This window comes from Echiichthys vipera (genome assembly GCF_963691815.1).
Source record: "Echiichthys vipera genome assembly, chromosome: 6".
NCBI lineage: Eukaryota > Metazoa > Chordata > Actinopteri > Perciformes > Trachinidae > Echiichthys > Echiichthys vipera.
Window position 1 is genome coordinate 12653855 of NC_139831.1, and position 23172 is coordinate 12677026.

Below are 23172 nucleotides of genomic sequence, written 5' to 3' on the forward strand. Positions count from 1 at the left end.
TTGGTGCCAAAAGTGCTTAAGGGCAAGATTCTCTGTTCTCTCCTCTGTATGACAGCAGTGCAGCTCCGACATACACTAATAGGAGGAGACTATGTCACCCCTGCAGCTTGTTCAAGTTACAGTGAGTGGTGAGCCTGAAGTGGTCACATGTGGAGTTACACTTCGCAAAACTCCATATGCCTTGGTGATAGACTGACATGCTGAAGGTTGTAGGGTTGAGTTTGGGAGGGGAGAGGGAGTTAGGTAGGGATTTTATTTTGTGTGGAGTGTAAAATGTTCTATTAAATAACAAATGCTGGGTGTAACCAGGATAAATAGGTTTGAACATATTTTTACAACTGAAATTACATTGTTGTTATTACACCAGAGATTAAAGTACTGAAAAAAGTTATTGTACTGGCATTAAATTCCAGGCACCGATATCTGTTCAAATGTCAACAGTACCCAATCCTCGTCATGGGGATGTGGGAATTGTGTTTAGATGACAACTTTAAACTGTCTCAGTGGTGGAAGTCTCTGCGGAACGGATAATTGACTCTGAACATAATGCCCATATTACCAGGACACAAAGCTGGATTGAAATTAGTAGTATCTCTTTTTACATCATTATTGTTTTGCATTTCTAGTAAAATAAGTAGAATTCGATGAAGGTTCAAAGCCATGTGTTACTGTACTGGATACAAGGCACCAAAGAACATTTTGTCTAATTCCAAGTATGTTTGCTTAGAACAAAAGCTGAGATGAATGAAATATAATCCAGTGTTACTATAATACACTAAACTGCGGGCAATTACAGGACAACGTAAGCTCTTAATACCTGGAGAGACGTAGGTGCATGCCAACACTGCAATACGAGAACATAACAATTTGAAAGGTCTGCTTTAGTCACATACAAAGAATTCTGCCGGCCTAAGGAAAAATCTAAAATTAGATCACGATAGACTTTGAGAGAAGATTTTATGATTTTGGGCTTTGAGGATTTTTGTAGATTTGTTTTTTTCTGGCATTAAATTTACTGAAATTGTTGAACCTGCATCATCAGCATCGGTTGATATTTTAGGTTTGTGAATACTGATTTGATGATCATATACTGGATATGAAAGACATGCAGCCCAAAAGTGTAAAAAAAAACTTTCACCTGAATTTCAATGAATGGCAGCAAAAAAGAGGCTTGGTTTTGGGGTTTAAGTCTCAGGGTGTCTCACTGCGTCTATGACTGTGTGTGTGTGTGTGTGTGTGTGTGTGTGTGTGTGTGTGTGTGTGTGTGTGTGTGTGTGTGTGTGTGTCACTCACCATGCTCCTCGATGTAGTCAACGATGTGTTTCACCAGTGCAGGAACCTCATGGCCACTGATTGTGTGTGTGCGCGTCACCTCCTCCAAAGGAACGCCAAAAACACGCGTGGTGCTGGCTGAGCTACTGCCCTCGTTGCCTGGCAACGGAGACACGCTCTTCCTCATGGCCTCCTCCTCCTCACCACAACCCCGCCAAGACCTCACGTCTTTGGAATGAAAAATAAAAGCAGAAGGGAGAGTGAGATGGACTGATTTACAAAATAAGAGCCTAGGTGAAGGATGCAGTGCAGCATAAAACAACACTTTTCATATTCAGTCATACACACATTGCAAGCCAGAAAAATCACTCAAGAAGACAGATAGAGAGTTCCAAGGATAGTTGCTCTGTTGTTAACAAGCAATCAAAATGAGCACCACACCTTCACACATGTGAGAGTGGCTGGTTCACACATTATGTGTGTGAACCTCGCCGACTTTTAACCAAGAGAGAATAGAAGGAGTGGAAAGGGGAGAACAGGTGGAGGAGGAGAAGAGCAAGAGTATATGTTGAATTAATTGTGTCTTGGACTGGGATAAGTTTACTGACCAGTGAACACTAAATACATTTATGACCCATCACTCAGTGTTTCTTAAACACTAAATTTAGACCAAAAATTAATGACATGGTTGTAATCAAAGGTCCAGTGTGTGGTTGGACAAGTTTAATTTTACAAAATTTAGGTTCAATGTACCATTCATTGGGGGAGTCACAACAGGAGGGGAAAGAGACTGATTTAATAATTAGGTTAAGTAACAAAGTGGTGGTGTGATGCTTTCAGACAGGGATTATGATGCAGGTGTCCTGTCTGTGCTAAATGAAAGAGTGGCTACAGTATCAAAACAGAATTGTATCAACTTTTAAAACTATTTGCTCCCATAGGGAATGTTTTAAATCACATAAACACAATTCAGTGTGGGTGAAAGTCTTGTTTTTACACTTTCTTTCTTACATAATCATCATTTAAAGGTCATTACTTTAATTCCCATCCCAAGAGTATTTTTAATGTCCACTGCCATTCCCATGTAAAGGCGATGCTGTGAACGTCTGAGTCAGATGCAAAACAAGGAGGAACGTGCTACAATGATTTCTGTTCAAAGCTTGACTTTGATGATGGTCGGTTGGTGAGTAATCTGAATGCAAACAGTGGCAGATGGTGTCCAGTCTACTCACTGGGGGAGGAAGAGCATCACCAAATGTTTATCAGAAATGCAAGCTGGTTTTGTTCCAATTAAATTCAGCTTACCATACATCTCAAACAATATTGGTCTTTCAAATGAACAAAAGTATTTCCATTAATTACAATAACAACATGCATATAGTTTAGCTACACTGGCCTGGTAATTTAAAGCTCCCCTCCGACCAAAAATGTTGTTTCTGTCCTCTAAAGTGTCCGACATTGACTGTACTGACTTGTATCTGTGCAAATGATGTCAATTGGAGGTGTTTTCACATTCCTCTCCTGAAGGAGGAGGAAGTGCAGAGAAGTGTCTTCTTCTGCACTTCTCTGAAATTTGAAATTCAAAAGTATCCCAGGCAAGCTTTAGTTGGTACGTTACTAATCCATGAATCAATCACCGTCTAATATGTGAAACACTATTTGACGAGGGAACGACTTCGACACAACGAAACACAAAGAAACCGGACTGTCATCATAGCTGTCAGCCACTGACAGTTTCAAACTTACAAACAATAGAAACTAACAAAAGATGCCAACTGCACTTACAATTCTGATACGTCTTCTAGTTACCAATTTTAGTGCACAGCATCTTAGTCTGTATTAGACTGACGAAGGATTCAGGATGGCAAAACTATGAATACGGATCACCTGTGGACGGTGGGCAGCCCATGCTTCTTGTCTGGCCATACATCAGCAGGGCTCTGTGAGTCGGCCATCCGTCCAAGGGACTCTGCTGCCCCAACGCCTACTGTCTGAGGCCAGCTCAAACATGGCTGAATCTCTCCAATGTTTAGCCATCCTGATTCGCGCTGCTATTTCACCTGACAACCTCGGGGAGAAGCTAGAATGTAGTCACCGAAGAGCCTCAATTTCTCCAATGTTGGAGAAATAGTAAATGTGCTTCCAGCCCTCAATTTTTTTTTTCTGATGAGGTTTGAGCATGTTAAGCAAAACATTAATCATAGCAGTGGAGTGTTTACATACTTTAAAATGTTTCTGGAGTGGGACTTTTTTAAAAAAAAACAGTAGATCAACCATAGATTCACAAATTACAAAACAGCGACAACATTTACATACATGAAATACACAGGGGCACTGCTCAAAAACAGACATGCAGAGTATAACGGGGTGGTCGGACAGGATTTTTCTTTACTTGTTTGAAGTGGTCAGCTATTTGCTCCTCTAGCCTGCTGGCAACCAGTTCAAAACCGGTTTGTTGTTGTATTTATGGTCTTGTTATACAAGATGACACGACTGAACAGATAGAAAGGAATTGTGTTTCATGTTTTATCCTTACAAGATATTCAGTGAAGATGTGCTGTTAGTAATTAATTGCAAAACAAAATGGTGTGTTATATAACGTTAATTCACATACAATTAAACTTTTGACTGTTTCCTCGTCAGTATGCTTCTGAATGCCATAGTCCTACTGACATTTAGTCAAAGACGGTTTCCTGAAAAAGACCACCACTCTATCAATTTTGAAATGTGAAAAGAGAGAGTAGACTGTGGATTTTTGCTGTTCAGAAAGGCCAACACAGTGGTGAATCCATCTCTAGGAAACCAATCTAGCTAGCTTACATCTTGTTACTTTCAAACAGGTATTGAGCAGCGAACAAGGTAGTTGTTGAGGGTTAAGGGCTGAATAACTGACTGAGCAGTTTTATATACTTAAAATATTCATGTGCATTCATATTTACAGTGTGTTCTCAAGCACAGTTATAAAAAAAAGTCAAGTAGTAAAAACAAGTAGTGTGTCTTATCTATTCACTGTTCCAAAGTGAATTGGCAATGAATGTGCATGTGTATGTGCGTGTGCGTGTGTGTGTGTGTGTGTGTGTGTGTGTGTGATTATGCACTCACCGTGTAGCAGTGAAAGTGTGTCCTATCCTCTCCGCCTCTAGCCAGTGAACCACCAAACCATCTATGGCTGCTTCAGGTTGTGGCAGAAGATGAGCCGGTAGTTCCTCATTGACGGACCGCTAATCCCTGTTGCAGGATCACTTCTAGCTACACTGAGAAGAGACAGAGAGAGAAAAGGGAAGAGGAGGGGGAACAAAAGAAAAGAAAAGGAGATAATAGCAGAAGAAAAAGGGTGGAGACAGAGGTGGAGAGAGAGAAAAAATGGAAACTGTTAAGTAACAATCCCTGGTATGTTTACAAACATCCAAAAAGCTACTTTCTGTTCTAATATAATGCAGTGTTAGGAGGTGAATTATATCTAGAGCTTTTATCCTTCCTGTTCTCAACACCTGTGTTGAAGTGTGAATGATATTTTGGTGCATGAGACGTATATTATGTTTGTAGCAGACATTTCCTATATAACTGGGTGTCACCTACATTGTATTACTTTCAGCTTAAGGATTTTGGTTCTTGCCAAATTGTGTGATTGTCAGTCATTCATATAATTGCAGAATGAAATATAAATAAATAATAAATAAGTATAAGCAAAAGACGCCTTTATTTCCAATGGGTATAATCAGTAATGTGTCATAAACACCTTGACATTGAGCAAACTTTTTAAAAGTTGTGAAATGCACATTAAACAATATAAGATGTATAAAATGGGACCTGCCAACACAGACGGACACAACACAATGTGAACACAGATAATTAATTACTTTCATGCCATATGGGCATACCAGCAGTTATTCTGTGCAGCAGCTACACAAACTTTCCGCGATCTTGGACTGCAGGATAGCCCATGTGTTCAGACAGCCACAGGAAACAAGTTTTTCCTACAGAGAATTAAACCTCAACAGATAACCCACGAAAGAAGACGTTGCATACTGCTTGAATGAAATTTAAATTCTGGGAGTTTAAATGCACACATACCAAAGCAGTGGTTGCTTAAAAATAATATTTTTAAAAATACATACTTGTTTGTGATTCATTTCACACTAATCTCAGATAAATAAAATTCACCATGTTAAGATGTCAATACAAAATGATCCCTTTTGCAACTTTAGCATAATGGCTGCAGACTATTTACAAAATATTCATATTTAATTAATTATAATCAACTGCAACACAAGGAATTCATGCGATAAATCAAGTAAAGTGCTTACTTTTCACACATTAGATGCAGAGGACCAATGAGACACAAAATGAAAGCAAAAGTTTGCACAAGAAAATAAAGCTAAAACATCTGAACACAACCGTTTTGTTCTCAACATTTTTATTCTAACATCACAGCTAGTTGCAAAAACAAAACATATCCTGCCTGGATACAAATACAAATACATGCGGGCCCTTCACACTAAATTGAAAACCTATGAATATGTCAGATTAAGAAATTCTAAAGCCAGTTTCATTCAGAAAGCAAAGCACTCTTTTCTTTTCATTTAGTGTTTCCATAATTTCCTTCATTTTTTATGCCCCTTTTCCCTTCTTTCTTGTCTCACGTTTTATTTCTCTCTAACCTCATCTTCCTTCTTCAAGGCTTGAGATGATATGTTGTCCAAGATTCAGCTGGATTTGGGGGACGAACACAATAACTAAACTGAGTTCCACCAGTTAGGCTAGAAAGCTGCGCTCATGTGTGTTCCCTGCATGTCCATACATGCCCATGTGAATGTGAGCAAACTGTCACTTGAATCTGTGTTAGGTGTGTACCTATTCATTTCTGCCATTTTAGCCTGTGACTGTGTGTGCATGTGTGTCTTAAGGTTTATAAGTGATGTGAATGTGTGTGTACTTGATGAGTCTGCCACAAGAGTGTGTGTTAAAGTATATGCAAGATGTAATGAAAGGGTGAATGTGTGTTGGTTGAGTGTGTGCGTGAAGAGAGAAACTGTCCTTGTGCGCTTAGCTGGTCTATATGGGAATAGTGGCCATGTGGTAAAATATTATAAATTATATATAAATATATTATAAATATTCTATCCAAAACACACTTTTGAGAGTGTTATGGAGCCAGAAAGACTGAAAAATACAAGAAATGGAGAAGACCAGAGAAAATGAGAGGGAGTGAGGAAGAAGATGCACTTGCTAGAGATACAAAATCAGTTTTGTTTAGTTCATAAATAAAGTAATTTATAACTTAAACATGTTGAAAGATATAAAATAAAGTGTACATAAAAAATAATGTATCAATCAATTCAATGAAGGAATAGTTAAACAATCACACTGTAAGTGTTGTATCTTGATGAAGCAGTGCGTTTATTCCCCTTTTTTAGGGACACTGCTTAAAAATCTGTGCATCATATCGATTAGAAGAATTATTTTGAAAATCCTGTTTTTTTATTCATGTTGCCCGTCCCCGTTCTGCAGTACTCTGCACCTTGTTGAACCTTGGTAGGTTTTTATGCCCAGTTTCCTTCTTTTATTTTTGTTTTTTTCTGCTAGAATACACTCTGTTCTGTTATTACCCCTTTTTCTGTTTCTTTCATTTTCATTCATCCTTTTTCTGCATGTTACACAAGCCATTGAGTGTACTTAGGCGAGTGGCATCAGCTCTACATCAAGAGAAGCAGAGCAGTAGAGATGAGCAGGAATTTGGCGTATCATTGAGGTAAAATACTGATGAGTCACTTCATAAATTTCCTTGTATATCAATTTCCGTCTCTCGTCTGTCTCTCTCACCTGTTCGAAGCAGCTATCTTTGGAGAATGAGTTTGAACACTACATCGTGTTCAAATGTTCAATCTGCTGATTTAATCAAATAATTCTAACCAACTACAAGCATTTCCAAGAGTTTTGGCAACTACAATGTGGAAATAAAATCCCATAAACTCTGAAAACTGCCCTCTGTGCAATGCTTCAAATATTTCAGATACAAGGAAAAGGCTATTGCAACTACTTACAGGAACAAGTGTGTGTGTGTGTGTGTGTGTGTGTGGGGGGGGGGGGCGCAGGGGGGGGGAGCCAAATCATAAATCATTTACCATTCATTCAGTCCATCCAAATCCTTGTCATTACCTTTTAAGTACACCAAATGTTATTACCGTGTTTGGTTGGACTGCCATGTTACAGCTTTAGGGGAATGTCACGTTTCTTTGGTATTCAGCTCAGGTGTGATTCTGTACCAAATGCTCTTTAAAAACTGGTTATTTTTTTATGAAGATCATTTAGGGGCTGTTTATTTAAAGCTCTTCATGCAATACATTAAGTATAATTCCAAGCAAATGTACATGGTTGCTTAAAAATCCATACATTTCTATGATGGATAGCTATATGCAGGAAAAACCGTTTCGCCAACATGGGGGAAGCTTTCACTTAAGCCAAGTCATGGCTAACAAGAGCTTCTTTCTGGTACGATTCACATTCATCAGGACTAACGAAATGAACAAGACTCACTGCTACCTCGACTAGTCAGCTCAGTAGCATTACCTGGGTACACATGATAGTTCCCAGTTTCACAGTAGACTGAAAACAGATATTTCTTGGCCTGATGTGTCCAGGCCCTTAGAGCACACTCACACTGTCCATCCGTACCGTGCCCCGTGCTTTAGGGTACTTTCTATGTCCGAACAGGCTCATAAAATTACCTCAGAACCGCCGTAGGCCTCGTGCTCGTACACGTGCCACACTCGTGCTCAGACATGTGCAAATGTGCTTTACAGAAGCCCACCTCTCCCAAACGGGCCGTTTGTTTGATGTGGCCTTTTTTGGATAGTAAGGGATAGTAGTCTTTTCCAACAAAACAAATTATATTATTATCATTATTGGATAGTAAAATCCAAACACCTTTTGATATAACTTGATTTTGTACAAAATTGTGTTTCCCTTGAATTTGACAGCGTATTCAACCCCAGAACTTTTTTAATTTGATGCTGGCTGAAGAGCTGAACTTCATTTTCAGGTTTTCTTATTACTCAGGCTTATTAAATGGGGGTTTCAGGAGTCTTATGTTTGCACATAAAGAATGCCAAGTCCTTTCATTCTTCATCCTCAATTCCTTCCAAAACAAACTGAACTGGCACCGCTCGGCTCTAAGCCTCTTCAAAAGCTAGAGAAAATCCACCTATTTGCTGAAATTCTGGTAGTGGTTCAGGACCCTTACCATTGAAACCAAAAAAGGTACTACAAACCAGATACTGTAGCTGTCAGCTAACTGAATGGATGTGAAAAACGTACCTAACACATACTATTGAATATTGTATAATGATTATTCAACCAACAATTTGAGGGTCTACGCAGCACAGTATTTTAGTGTATACCTTTTAAGACAGGCTAAACAGTGAGCTGTAACAGACAGATGAGGACAAAGACACTCAGAGATTAGGGAACTCAATGTTCCCAAACCAGCGCCTCATCTGCCATGAAAACTGACCCTAAAAAGGCCTTTGTAGCGGGGATATGGTCAGTAACGGAGCAGTGTAGAATGGCTCTGTCTGTGTTTCTTTGGGTCAGTCTGTGTGTCTTAATCCTAGATATCATGCTTGACAACCTACTGCTCAACAAGGAGGCACATTGTTAGAAGGGAAACAGAAAGTTAATGTGGTGCACTAAGGGAGAGAAAGAAGAAGAAAGTGAGAAAGAGAAAACTAAAGAACCAGAAGGGAAATAGACCAACGGATAATATGAGAACTACACAGAGAAAAGTATAGAAGGGGACGCACAACTTAAGAACAAGACCAGCTATGTTAAGACAGAAGTCAGCACTGTGTGAAAAAGGGTCAGCAAACCTCATTGATGTCTGGTACATTACTTTGTAATGTGAAACGGGTAATTCTCATGCTTACATAGCAATCGTTGAAACTGAATTTACCGTTGCATGATAACTTCCCAGAGTTTTTAAATCCTTTCTCATAGTAATATTAACTGCTATGCAGTATTTAGCATCTGATAAGGTTTCAAACTCATGAAACTACTACTCAAAGCTTTTTTTTGTCTTACTGACACCTAAAGAAATATGCCCACACCAATACAGACTGTACTTAACGCAGGACTGCTTTTGGTCTGAACAGTCCAAAAGAAGTCTTTCCTGATGATAAAAGTGTCAATGTTCTGATTTCAACCTCTAACAAGTCTTGTAGGGCCATTCTGGCTTGATTAGTTATGTTTACAAATAAATAAGCGAAATAAATCCTGAGGCTAAATTATTAAAGGCTGTAGTATTGATCAAACATTATAACATTACTTTGCTGTCTGTATGCACCGTTTTATCTAGTTTATTGACATTTTAAATCTGTTTCCAGTGAGATATCACTGACTGTATATAGTGGCTTTGCTGTTGTTAATGTAACTATTGCTGTACATAAATATAAATTCTAGTCCTGTTCTGAATGTAAATGTTAAAAGCAATATTTTACTCAAGAAAAAGTGTACACACATAATAAGAATACTAGCTCAGGGAAATCTCCAGCACTCCCAGCCCTTGGCTTTCAAAAACAGTAAATATAATTGAATATCAGTGTGGCAGCTGTAAATTTAAATAATCCTACTGTAGATCAGATTTCAGTTTGCTTCTAAAAGCAGCACCTGCTTGATAAAACCTCAAAAGCGCTCTGCAGGGTGGCAGCCGGTAAGGTCACAGGGTCAATAATTGGTCATGTTTGAACCTGTGACCTTTCTTTTTTTAAAGAATGCTTTAGGGAGACATTTAACTTGACTGCTGGTTCAGACATTTTGAGTGAGTGATTATTTAAATACTAAACACACAGCAACAGAAGATGACACAAGATGACCAGACTCTTCACTGAAAACTGGTGCAAGAACATCAACTGGACACACCCTGAAGTCCTGAATAATATAATTTAACTGAAAAAAACTTTCCTGGATGGTTGGTTTCATAGTAATTATTGAAATAACCACTGCTGAAGTAAGCAAAACCCCATGCATTCATATTCCATAAAGGAAATGTCAAATGCATTACATATGAGAACAACACCTGTTATGATTAATCTGGGATCTGGCAAATAGCCTCCATACCATGCACAACCAAAAAGATTAAATATTCACAAGAGGTTATAAATAATTCTGTAAATTTATTCCAACTTGCATCATGCTGTGAAATCCCCAAAATAAAAAAGATCAAAGCAGTGAAACTCTGCATCACTTATCATCACTGGCCAAACTGTCATAGTCAACCAAAATCAGGGAAGTTGAAAGTCACAGAGAAAAAGGTCAGACCCCAGGAATGCTCTTCAGACGAGACGAGATCGATCACATACCCTTTAGACTTAGACTTCTCATTATTGATATCTTTGGGACGTCAAAGCCTACAATAACGCTAAAAAGAACGTATCAAAGTTTATTAAATGTAACAGTTTAACAAGCTGAAGGAGAATTTTTACTCTCAGTTTATTTACTAAGAATCTTAAAACAAGTAGAAAAACACCTCTTAGCTACAACTGCTCTCTGGCCTGAAAAGCCACAAATCAATCTAACCCCGTTTATACCTGTATTTGTCCTCAGTCAGGTTATTGGGTCCATTCTTCACACATACATTGCGTGACCCTAACCAAATGCATAACTTCCTTGAACTCTACGGTATGAGCATGACCTGCCACAAACAAACAAGCCCACGCCTTAAAAAAACACCGGAGGTGTAAGGATTGTATCGGCATGAGCAGAGAGACAAACACATACAAATCTCCTCCTTCAATCATTAACCATGTGACTGAGATTATTATCTGTTCCCTTGTAACAAAGCAGGTCCTGTAATGGGTTTTAGAAATATCCTGTCAGATATCATTAAAAGAAATGTGGCTCATCTGGTTAAACAACCTACGACAAGTATAAACCTACCAAGAGAAACAAGCACCTGATAAGTCTATACACCACTCTGACCCAAATTTATATATATATTTATATTTTCGTCTTGAAATTGAAAAAGTGGGGGTAGTGATGTATAACAGTTATGTTTTATCTTCCTCACACACCTACGTACTACTCATAATGTGTCACCTCATGGAAATTGTGTTAATTTCCAGCTAACGTTAGATCAGTTAGCCATCCAGGATATAAACTGCTTAACTGCACGAAGCTGACATACAGGGAATCTATTAATGACCTGTTTAATATGAAGCTTGTGTTTTATGTTGCTCTGAGGAGTAAGCAGTGCACCAACAGTGCACACCTGTATCAGTCTGACTGTATACAAAACACTAGCACAAAGAATAAACGTTTGGAAATAAAATACAATGGTTTAAAGTGTATAAACACATTGAGGAAACTAAACTCCGATTAAAACAAACAAACACACACACACCCATCAAACCCTAAAGTTGACATAAAACCTGCAGCACTGAGCCTTCCTGTTTGACTTGTGGCAGTAAGAGTAAATAGACATGTATAGTCAATAACATTAGGAGAGCAAGTTCAAGCTGCCTTTTAATAGCAGTATTTTCATCTTGATATCCAAACATGTAGCATTTACTTTTTCTTTACAACACAGTACTTAATTTACTGAAACCTTTTTTTATCGGTTTTTTTCTATCCTGACAAAGCAGGAGGTATTACATAGAGGCAGTAAAGCCAGTGTTTGCCCTTGATTCAGTAGCCTAGTTTAGCTGCTCCTCCCAGGCAAGCCCTGTCAGTGATAAATTAATAAGCACATGTCTTCAGGGGACGTGGGCTTTTTCAGGCCTTATCGCTTACTCCAACCAAACTAGCAGGATCTTCCTGTTATTTATTTTGCAGATGTAAGAAACTGCAATCAAAAAATAATGATCCTTTTTAAAGACTTATTTTCATTGTATTATGGTAGATGGACTGCACTTATATAACCCTTATTTTGAGTTTTCTTCAACTGGATTTTCTTTGAAGCCTGAGGATCTGATGAATATGCCTGCCCGAGGGAATGGACAGAACTTGTTCAATGTACAATCTAGCCTAGCATGATTGACATAGAGTTAAAATAAAGATTACCGTCAATTTTAATGATATCGGTCAATCAATAATTGTTTATGGCATTTTTCATGCAAAAATGTCAAATATTCAAACATTTCCTGGTCTTGAAGATTTTCTGCTTTTCTGTGTTTTCTATAATAAACTGAATACGTTTGGCTTAAAGACAGCCAGTTAGACAGTTGGACGGCCTCTAGCTCACCAGGTAGAGTGTGCGCCCCATATAGGCTCAGTCCTTGGCAGTGACAAAGGATTGGAATCTGACCTGTGGCCATTTACCGCATGTTATCCCCTCTCCCCCCTTTCCTGTCACTATTCAGCTGCTCTAAGAAAAAAAAGGAAATAAAAGCCTAACCTTAAAAAAGCAACCTGAACTGACCTTGATTTACTGTTTGTAAAATAAGACATTTCAGTACCTACTCTGTAAAGTGCCCTGAGATAACTTTTGTTATGATTGGCGCTATAAATAAAATGTAATTTAATTTAATTAAAAACAAATCAGTGTTTTGCTATTCATTATAGATCAAATTATTATTATTAATTTATCTAGAAAATCATGTGTAGAGTTGTTTATAATGAAAATAATAATTTGTTGCATATGAGTCTCCTATGAACCTTGAACCTATACTGTATTAATCTTAAGACTAAACAGCAATTCTTCCTATGCATACTGTATAGTTTCAGCCCAGTACGACAGCCGTTGGTGGCTAGCGGTTAATTACCACTGTGCACTTCCACTGCCAGGGTTAAGTGCCCTGCTTGATCGCATTTGCTAAAGGAGGAGGGAATTCCTTTGAACTGGTGATCTACTAGTCTCAAGCCTGCTTCACTACACTCCAGGTTATCATAGATTCATGTCACTCTCCACTATATTTCTCGGGAAGGGCTGACATGCCATACAAAGGCTCTAAAGAGGAAACAGTAAAATAAGAGCCATTCTTTTCTGGCCAGAGGGGCTGTGACACTGCAAAAAAGCTTGAACGCCTACAGTGGAAACAAGTGCAGCTCTATGTTGGCAATTGTGGGAGTGGAGCATTTGGTTTGGGACATTTGCATGAAGTTTGCTTGGTTGCCATCTGGGTGAACAGTCACACAGGTTTATGGGTTTTTCTACTTATTGACTTTTCCAAACTTGAATAACAAAACAAAAGGTTTAGATCACAATTATAAAACCCCATCTGTAATGTCTGTTTGCACAATTTACCACAAGGCTCTATTTTAATAGTGTTCGGTCTTTAGGTAATCAAACTCATGCCTTTGTGTGAATACCACTTTATTAGCTATACTGAATGCAACACAATAAGACATTTGAGATGTCATTGAATTCTTCTCAAGTTAAAAGAGATGCGATATATAATCACTTATTTGGCCTCTAAGAGGTCACATTCAACTACAAAAGTCCTACTGATTCATGCTTCTGATGGTTTCTAAAACAACAAAGTAGTGTGGAGTTTGTGGGTCTCAAACAATAAACCTATGTCAAATGAAAACCAATATTAACAGATTGGGCATGTGCATTAACTACTGGAAATTTGTTCCACCCTTGTGTTGCAACAGAATGATTAACAACATTTTTAACACTAAGGCTGCGATCACACTGAATGTGCTCACTATAATATCTGTGCATAAATTAGGGATAGGTGATATCAATTAAATCCTCTGTATCATGTACATACTCAATATAAAATCTTTTTTTCTTAAGAAATTGACAGAGAAACGATTAATGTTTTAGCTAATTCAGCTTATTAAATACAAATCACACCAAAACCCTCCATCACAGTGACGCAAAACTCAAGAGAAATATGACCATGAAGTTAACAGTGATTTGTAACACTGACCACAATATTGGTCTGATGCAACCCGAGATGTTGAAAGGAACAGCTACCACAGTATTAACAGTAAGGCTCAATCTCTGATAGGTGACAAACGTATATAATCTGATGGTATATTTAAGCAATATCACACAAGAAGGAGTGACGTATTGAATATCAATACGTCACTCGGGTCATAGCTGAAGATAATCACAACCGTGATGATATTCAGTACAACATCACGACCTTGCAGCATTTATTATCATCAGGTTATCGTCTGTTTGTCATTTATTTGTCTCTGCCAACATAAATAGTTCTGGACTGGACTTTTGCCAAACAACAGATAAACCTTTTCCTGCACACTAACTGTTACTTTTTGTAAGCCAGGTCTACACGTTTTTGTTTCCATTTACTGTGCAACCAGTGAAATAAGAGTCGGCAGTCGAAGAGTTGCTGACAGTCGTTTCAGTGGCATGTGTGATTCTGAGAGTTAACAGCTTGATCAGACAGTAATGTTACGTTGCTCCATGGTTGCCTGCTCTCCAGGCTGTAAGTTATTCAGCTTGCTCTGCTTAACGGTCTGAATGCTGATGTTTAGCTGATATATTTGAGACTGAGTCAAGTCTGAGAGCATTTCAATGGATGCGGTTTTCCCTCCAGTGTTAGCGTTAGCTTGATTTTTTCAATTTGTCTGAGTTAAGATCGACTCTGTGACGTTTCTGCCAGGAAAACATCTTACCAATGAATGAAAGCTACATTTGGTAATTACCTACGGGCAATTTAATCTGTTTATTTATATGCAGGGTTGTACAAGTATACGATCCTTTTAGGCTGGATAATGGTCAATCTTAATTTATATTTTCTTTGGCATAAAATGCACACACAGTAATACAGTATGATTTATAACAGAATTACAATTCACAGTTTTAGGAGAGCTTGCTGGAGTCACTGGGCTCAGCTGAATTGACACAATGACATTGAGCTTTATTGATTCAGTATTGATCTATATCACCTCTCTCTTACTCTGTCTCACACTGAAATTTCCAGACCAGTGCTCACTAAAATACCAGCCAGTATGCTTCTGGCTTTGCTGCATTAAAAAAAAAATCCTTCTTCCTCTGTTATCTTTATATCCTGTACATGCACATGACATGACACTGTACATGACAACTCTATGTAAGCAGTGACCCAGTGCAATGAGGAAGTGAGACTATAGAGAATCAAAGAGGAAATCCAGGGTCTGTTGTTAAATATCCTTGATGCTCTATTATACGAGGATTGAATGAGACTGAATTAAAACAGAACAAATAGCTTATACATGACAATACTAGTCTTGTTATTTCCATCTGTGCCTGTGTGTAAACAATAGATAAAAACAGCAGCTGTGAGCGTACGCTGACAAATGAGCAGGTCGAAGAGCATGCAAACAGTGACCAAGCAGACTGGCAGTGCACTTTGAAGGATTGTCTCACACCGCATACAGGAAGTTTTTTTATGTTTACTTTTGCTCATTTCAATATTTTTTATAATTTTTAATGCTTGTTTAATAGAAATGCACCAGATTTTTACAAATGATAAAAAGCGTTTAGGTCACACAGGAGTGTTTTTAGGCCAATGAGTCGAGGCGGTGCTGTGTTCATTCAAAACAAGGACAGGCAAATGAGCTGAGATCGATAAGCAGATTGGCTGCTATAATCTGCTCTGTGGTCAGTCAAATGCATTATTTTCTATGTACATTAGACTAGAGATGTCACAATATTATAAATGCTTCAACATTGCAGCCCTGAGCGCCACTGCCTTTCTCCTCCATATTGTCTGGGCCTTGCACAGTAACCCCCATCATGTAGATCATAAAACTTCTCTCGGATGATGAGGCGAGGAGCTGGTTCCAAAAATTGAAGGTGTTTGTTTTCGGGTCAAGTGCAGAACCAAGAGGTGCTGTGCGCGCACACAAAAAACTGCAGTTGTTTACCAATCGAGTTAATTTGAAACAAGGACTACTCAAGGAATTGATCACTCACGCCCATCCCCACTCTATTGCAATTCATCTTGACTAATAACAACTCTCTGTCTAACTAGGGCTGATGCATTGACTCCAGAAATAAAAGCGAGACACAATTTGGTTTGTAAAGTATGCATCCTGTCATGCTGTTTCTCCTGCATTGCTCTGTGTTCAATGATGCAGCTAAAAAGAAAGTGCACTGATTCAACGGAACAAAATGTGAGTCAGGGTCTTCTCTACTGTTGACTCAAATCATCAGCTTTTAGTGGGCAGCCCTGTTTCTAACCTGACCTAAATGGCACCCGAGCTGTGTTGGCTGGTTTTGATCACTGGATCTGCGCCAGAAAACAGACTTTATTACTTTACTCTTTGACCCAAGCAGCACTATACTTCTAAGTCCAAGCCAGGAAAGGTCAAGGTGGAATTTACTTATTAGCTCATGTATTTGAAGAACATCAGCCTACCTAAAAAGGTGAGCATGGATCGCTAAGCAACTAGAAAGCGATATCTGTCTGGTTGGTAGACTTATTGACCCAAATTTGGCTTATGTTTTTTTTTGGGCTACATTTTACATGTCACTTTTTGGACCATCTTTCAGTGGGAGCATTGCTCAGTCCGTTAACAAATCGACAGCATATTAGTAAATGACAATTGACAGCCAAAAACAATCTGAAGGTATCACTTTTAGTTCTGGTACCTTATGCCTTATGATTGGGCATTTGTCATTTAAGAGACCAGTGCGCAAAGAGATATTTAGAATGGGGAATTTCAGATCACATTTAACTTAAACTTCTTAAAATATCTTTCAACGGAAAACCACATACTTAAGCTAAAGCAGAAGTCCAACCAGGGCTGAAAATGGTGAAAAAGTTAACAGATAAAGGCTATGACGGTTTGTACTCCTGTATTTCCAGTCATGTGACTATCATCACCGTGCCATTTCCCCTGCTGCTCATACATCAAGGAGATGTTGTGAAGTTAGAGCACAGCTCTTAAATCTACTGAGAACATGTTCTCACCCCAAGATTACTTCAACCCAACCAGCCACTTAGCACAGGATTTCTCCATCGTCCGCTGAGGTCTTCTTCTTCTCAAGTCTTTATTTGGTACGGTATCTCAAATTTAAGAGCTTGTCTCACCAAGTCCCCTGCAATTACAGTACCCGGTGACATCCTTCAGACTAAGTTGAGATGGTGTTAATTGGAAAACTATGAATGGATGAAATAAATAATAAAATAATTATTATGTAAATACAATATTGCTCAAAAGCAGGAATAGTTTACTTGGTAGAAACACATTTGCTTGCTCTCTCTCTCAAAATATTAGACAACTGAGTAAATCTAAACCTAAAACGTATTAATTACTCTCATTATTAACTGATTAAATAGAAAATGTTCCATTGCCCAAGTTGAAATATTGCATGCTTTATACAAACAACATTCCAAAACCCCAAAATATTCAGCTCAGTATCATAGAAGACAATGAAAACCTGTAAATACTATCATTTGAAAAGCTTCAACCAGTGAATTATTGCCATTTTTGTTTGAAAAAAAAATATATATATAGCTGCTGATCTTCTGTTGGTGTTTAAAGACACAAGAAAACTCCAGTCTCAGCACTGTAAATTTCCTTTCACCTGGGAACATTTTAGCGTCAAATAAATGGTCTTATGCTAGTGTATCCATCTATCAGAATTGACATGTTTTTGCTTAGAATCAAATGCAAGGCAACGATGTGATCAATGAGGATTTCTTTGGAGAAGCGTCAGCAAGTCACATCATTTTCTACATTTCTGTGGCATAGCAAATATTACATTAATCTAACATATTTTAATTTTCATGTGTCTTCATATGTTTAAATGAAAATGCATCTGAATGATAGATTACAGTATTTTTAGTCCAGTAATAGTCCCGTTACAATCCTTGTGTGGGCCTGATATTCGCTGGGAAAGACAACAGCACATTAATTAAATATTTTCTTCCTGTAGAAGTCTGTGTTATTTCAGCTGCTAACTGACGATCTCCATTTACACAATCTTTGGGCCCGGTCACTGCCACACTGCGGGAAACCGCCTTGGGCCCATTTTGGCTTAATGTATGCCAGAAGATAATGCTCCAAGGCTCCTTGTTAAATAATGAGATATCTCTTTGTAGTCTGCATCAACATATTTCTATACAATTGCACTGCTTTGATTATTCCTTTAATTTACTGTCAGCTTATTATTTTGTTATCGTATTGTGCTGCAAAAAAAGCAAGTTAAATGTTTAATGATGAAAGCTAATTATATTTTAGACAATAGCTTTTATTAGAGTGTATTATGAAACCTATTTTCATACAGGTGTGAACACATGCAGAAAGATTAAATCTGGTGAATTTCTGGCAGTGTGGGCCCAGCTTTAGAGAGATTTGGACCACATTTGGTTTAGCTTGGCCCCTGTCCACAGAGTCTAAAACAACCAGTCACTGACCTGGCAACAACAATCCCACACTGCAGGCAGCTGTGTGGTTATGACACTGCTGTGACTGCTGTGTGTGTGTGCGCGTTTTTTCCTTCCATATAAAAACTATGGGTCATCTTACGTACACAGTCTTATCTCACACTGCAGGAGGTTGGAGAGTTTTGACACCGTTGGTATGTGCATACGTGAGATCCTTCACATAAAAGGCTACAAGTTCAGCTAGGGTACACTTAATGAGAATGAATGCAAATCAATGCCTTGAGTCATTTATTGCCATTGCCACTGAGTTAACAAGCCAATCGTTTTAAATGAATGGCTTAAACACAATATTTTAGCTTTATGACAATGTTCTAAAACATTTTTGGGGGGATTTCGGGGCCCTTACTGGGCAGTGAATCATCATCCAGTGGGTTTTAATTTTAATTGGTCTAATTTTAAATGGCACTGTTGGCTCACTTAGCAAAAGCTTTAATGATTAGTCCATCAATAAGTTTATCTATATGGATAGAGCAAAATATTTGTAGGGTTACTATACAACTTCTCAACTGTCAGGATTTGCTGATTTTTTTTGTCATATGACTGAATATCTTTGGGGTGTGATTGTTTTGTTGGATAAAACAAACGACTTGACCGAGGACATTATGTGGTGTGCTCCTTAGCCATTCAGCAATCAGGATGCATCCAATTACCTGTCAGATGAATCAATTATAAAACCAATTGTCCTACATTAGCTAAAAAGAATGCACTTTAATACCACAGACCTGCAGGAAATACCACATTTATGGACCTGGTGTTTATGGTGCTACTGAATTGAACAGTATTACCCTGAGGAGGTTGATGAAAAGAAAATTAATAAAAAAAATAAATACCTTTCTCTATCTCTTGTTTCTAAAAATGTAGAGCTGTTTGAGTTGGGCCCATATGAGTTGTGATTCGAGATGTGCAGCGAGAGCACACGGAGCAATATGCCTGAAAATGAATGAATATTAAATTTTCATTTGAACACATCACAGTTTGAGTTAAAATTATAGCCCCTTGATAGCAGTAGCCCATAAGACCTTAGGCTGTTAAAGCTGGATGGTCAGCTTAACGAGGCGGACTGGAACGCCTCACGGAGAGGCTCGCAGGTGAAGACGTAGGGCTGGGCGATAATTAGATGATGTTTATCATCTTTCAGTGAAACCGTATTGTGATTATATCTTATATCGCGATGTCGTGATACACAGTTACATCATCTAAATTGATAATAACAATAATAACAATGCCAAGCACATACCAACTCAAAATTTTCTTAAAATCTTATATAAATTATATCAAGTTTATATTTTGCACTTAAGTTCTTAATAGATTGATAAAATCAAACAATTATCATTTGTTACACATTAAATCCACACAGGAGTATACAAAAAAATATGCATTACCATGTGGTTATAGACTATTTATTGATCTACCAGAGAACATGCCATGTTGTGATATATATTGTTATCAAGATATGAAATGTTCCGTATCTGGATAGAAGAAATTGGCCATATTGTCCAGCCCTATGAAGATGTCATTCAGACCGCACGCCCACTAACTGGTAAGCTAACCAGCCTCAACCTACACTCTCTGGTGTTTAAAAGCAGCTCTTATGTGTTTTCTCCTCATTTTCAGCCTCTTCAGCTCACTACAGCTTAGACGCCAAAGCTTTAGACCCTTAAACCAAAGTAAGTTGTAACACTATATCCTCCAAAATAACCATCACATTGAATCAACACCTCTCTGAAACAGTTCCAACCAAAACTAAACATTATAACCCTCATGAAGGGAGAATTTATTGGAGGGGTGTTGTATTACAATGCTTTAGTTTAGCTGTGTGTATTATTAATCTAAAACTTGCAGCTGACTCAACAACAGCATCACTACAAAGTTGACCTTTACTCCAGTCTTCCTATATCGGCCGTCTCTTACACAATAACCAAGTCGATTTGCTAACAGGTTAAACTTTACTGAGCTATAGGATGGGTTTTGCAGATGCCCCTCAGATAGGACTATAGATCATGTTTATTCCATAAGGTAGCTGCAGGTTAAAGTTGTTGTTGCTGAGATACTAATGGCAGGAACCAAAAAACAAACGACTACAGACATAAAAACATCAGAAATAAAGGTGTTTACAGTACATTTATATATTGTTGAAGCTAAATGCTACATAGATGTCTTATAAGCATATAATGCAGAAGCATCAGAGGCTACTGGAGCACTTAAATCCTGCCAGGAAAGGTATTTATAGTACATAAATAACATCCTTTAAGTCAGTCTTCAACGCAGTTTTCTCAGGCTTCTTTTTACAGATTCATAATACTGGCTGGCCTTGTATATTACTTTCTACCGTCTCATGCAACATTAAATATTATTTCTGAATTCCATTTCATGTCTCAATCAGTTTGTTCCTGACTTAATACAAAGATGTTATTTTAAAAAACGATGATCATTAGATTTGTTGATATTAGCAATGTTGCTAATGTTTGGGGGTCCCCTGCTAAAGCTGCTGCCCCCGCGACCCGACCCCAGATCAATTAACGTGACAACTATTATCCAGAATACAAAATGTCAAAAATAGTGAAAAAATGCCCATGTTGATGTTTATATGTATCATATTTTGTCCAGTTAACAATACAAAATTGACAAATTAGTGGAAAAAATTGTTTAAATAATTAATCTATCAAAAGATGTGCATCTTAATTTTATGTCAAACGAATAATCGATTAAAGCTTAATATCTACAATGTTGCAAAATTAACTTCACATATAAAATCCCAATAATAAGTGATAGTGATTTATTTTTTACCCTATATTAGCTGAATATGTGCGAATACAAATGTTTGCATGTATGCACAATAATGTAAGTGAGCATCCACTACCCTACAGGGTACTTTTATAATACATATTATGCAAGATACACATGGAAAGCCACAATCCGTCCTAATTCAGGGCAATGGCCCAGAAATGAAAGTCGTCCTTAGAACGACGTTGTTATATGAATTATTACACATTCAAATATATTCACCAGTAAACTCCACAGGGAAAAACAGATTAAAGGCAAACACTGTGCCAGAAAACACCAGAACATTCCTGCACACACAGTGCACACTGACCGAGCTGCTGGAACCTCTTTGTGTAATAAATGATGAAGCTTTCCAAGAAACAGTGAAACGAAACTACCGGCGACAAAACTTCAGCAACCAGAAACAAACAGGATGCATGTTTCTGCACACGGCTGTGGACAATTATAACCGTCAAAACCAGGTGACTCTCTCTCACCCGTTACAGCTCACATTCTTGATGCAGAAGCTAAAAGACGCACAATATGCTGTACACAACTATAAAATCAAATGTCTTGCAAAACCGAAAACAAGAGGCATTATTCAGTCATGCTTGTGGCATCAGAAACAAACATTAAATACTAAATTATTTATGTCAGGTTTTTTTTTCTGTCTATCTGTGCTCGCTGAGGCTGCGGAGGAGCCACAGATGTGATGGAACTGCCTTCCGTTGCTAGCCGTTAGTAGCCGTTAGCTCCCAATGAACACAGCAATAAACGTTTTTTAACGGCCACTTGTGCACTTCAACGTTCGCCCCTAAATAAAGACACAACAGCGGCAGATAAATTCGTCAACTACACGTAAGACATAATTAAGTAAACAGATAACACAAAAGCGCCAGACGCAGTTAGCTTTTAGCTGGCTAGCATTTAGCTACTGTAGATGCTGAGTGAACCAGAAGAAGCGCTGTTAGCCAGGCGAGCTAATCAGTCGCTCAGGGTTACCTTACCAGGTCAAAGCAGACAGGAGCCAGATGCATTAATTTCTTCTTTACTTCGATGGGATCAGAGCAGGCGGTGCTGAAATATCGTCGGGAACATTGCGAAGACACTCGAAAAATAATGTGGTTCCTGTTTCTTTTCTTTTCTTGTGCTCGGACTGGCGGCTGTCGGATGCCCGTTTTCGCAGGTCGACTCGTTCGTTGCTTAGCGAGTCTCTCACACACATACACACCCTCAAGGGACGAACCTGCCAAATACTGACCCCGCCTCTTTTTACTCTGAACACAGGGGGAGACGTTTGCCAAATACTTACCCCGCCTTTCAGACAGCAGGCAGGCAGAGACAGCTGATGTAGCACATAGAAACAAAGATAATGGTTTCTTTATGTTAGCTGGGATTTATTTATTCTATTTTTGTTCTCAAGTCAAAATTTTAAAGCTACTTGTATTATTTATATTTTCTGCTACTTTACACTTCTACTCCACTACACCTTAGAAGCAAATATTGTACTTTTTACTTACTGATAAACTTAATCATACAAAATATAATCAACAAATTAATTATGATGTATTATATTAGATACAAACTACTTATCCCTTCGTGAAATGCATTAGCTACCTCCAAAAAAAGAAAAAAAGTGATGTACACAATAATTATAATCCAATAATATAATATACATACAAATACCAAAACGTATTTGTCCACATTATTCTGAAATGGTTCATTCTGCATAACAAATGTGTGTACCTTTTGTACTTTTACTTACAATGTATGATTTGGAATTCACCATTGT

General features: G+C 38.1%; 1 protein-coding gene across 4 annotated transcripts in view; it reads right to left on the reverse strand.

Annotated features, from left to right (window-relative positions):
• Positions 1-22575, reverse strand: part of fam13b (family with sequence similarity 13 member B) — a 71398-nt gene extending 48823 nt beyond the window's left edge. For 3 of the 4 annotated variants that reach the window (XM_083915182.1, XM_083915183.1, XM_083915180.1), the window contains exons 1-3: positions 22388-22575; positions 4375-4521; positions 1294-1500 (exon numbers count right to left, since the gene is read on the reverse strand). In XM_083915182.1, coding sequence (XP_083771308.1) covers positions 1294-1459 — 166 coding nt within the window. In that variant the 5' untranslated portion in view covers positions 1460-1500; positions 4375-4521; positions 22388-22575. Of the gene's footprint in view, positions 1-1293; positions 1501-4374; positions 4527-22387 lie in introns of all 4 variants that reach the window. The other variant, XM_083915181.1, reaches the window with a different exon arrangement.
• Between the last annotated feature and the right edge of the window lie 597 nt (positions 22576-23172).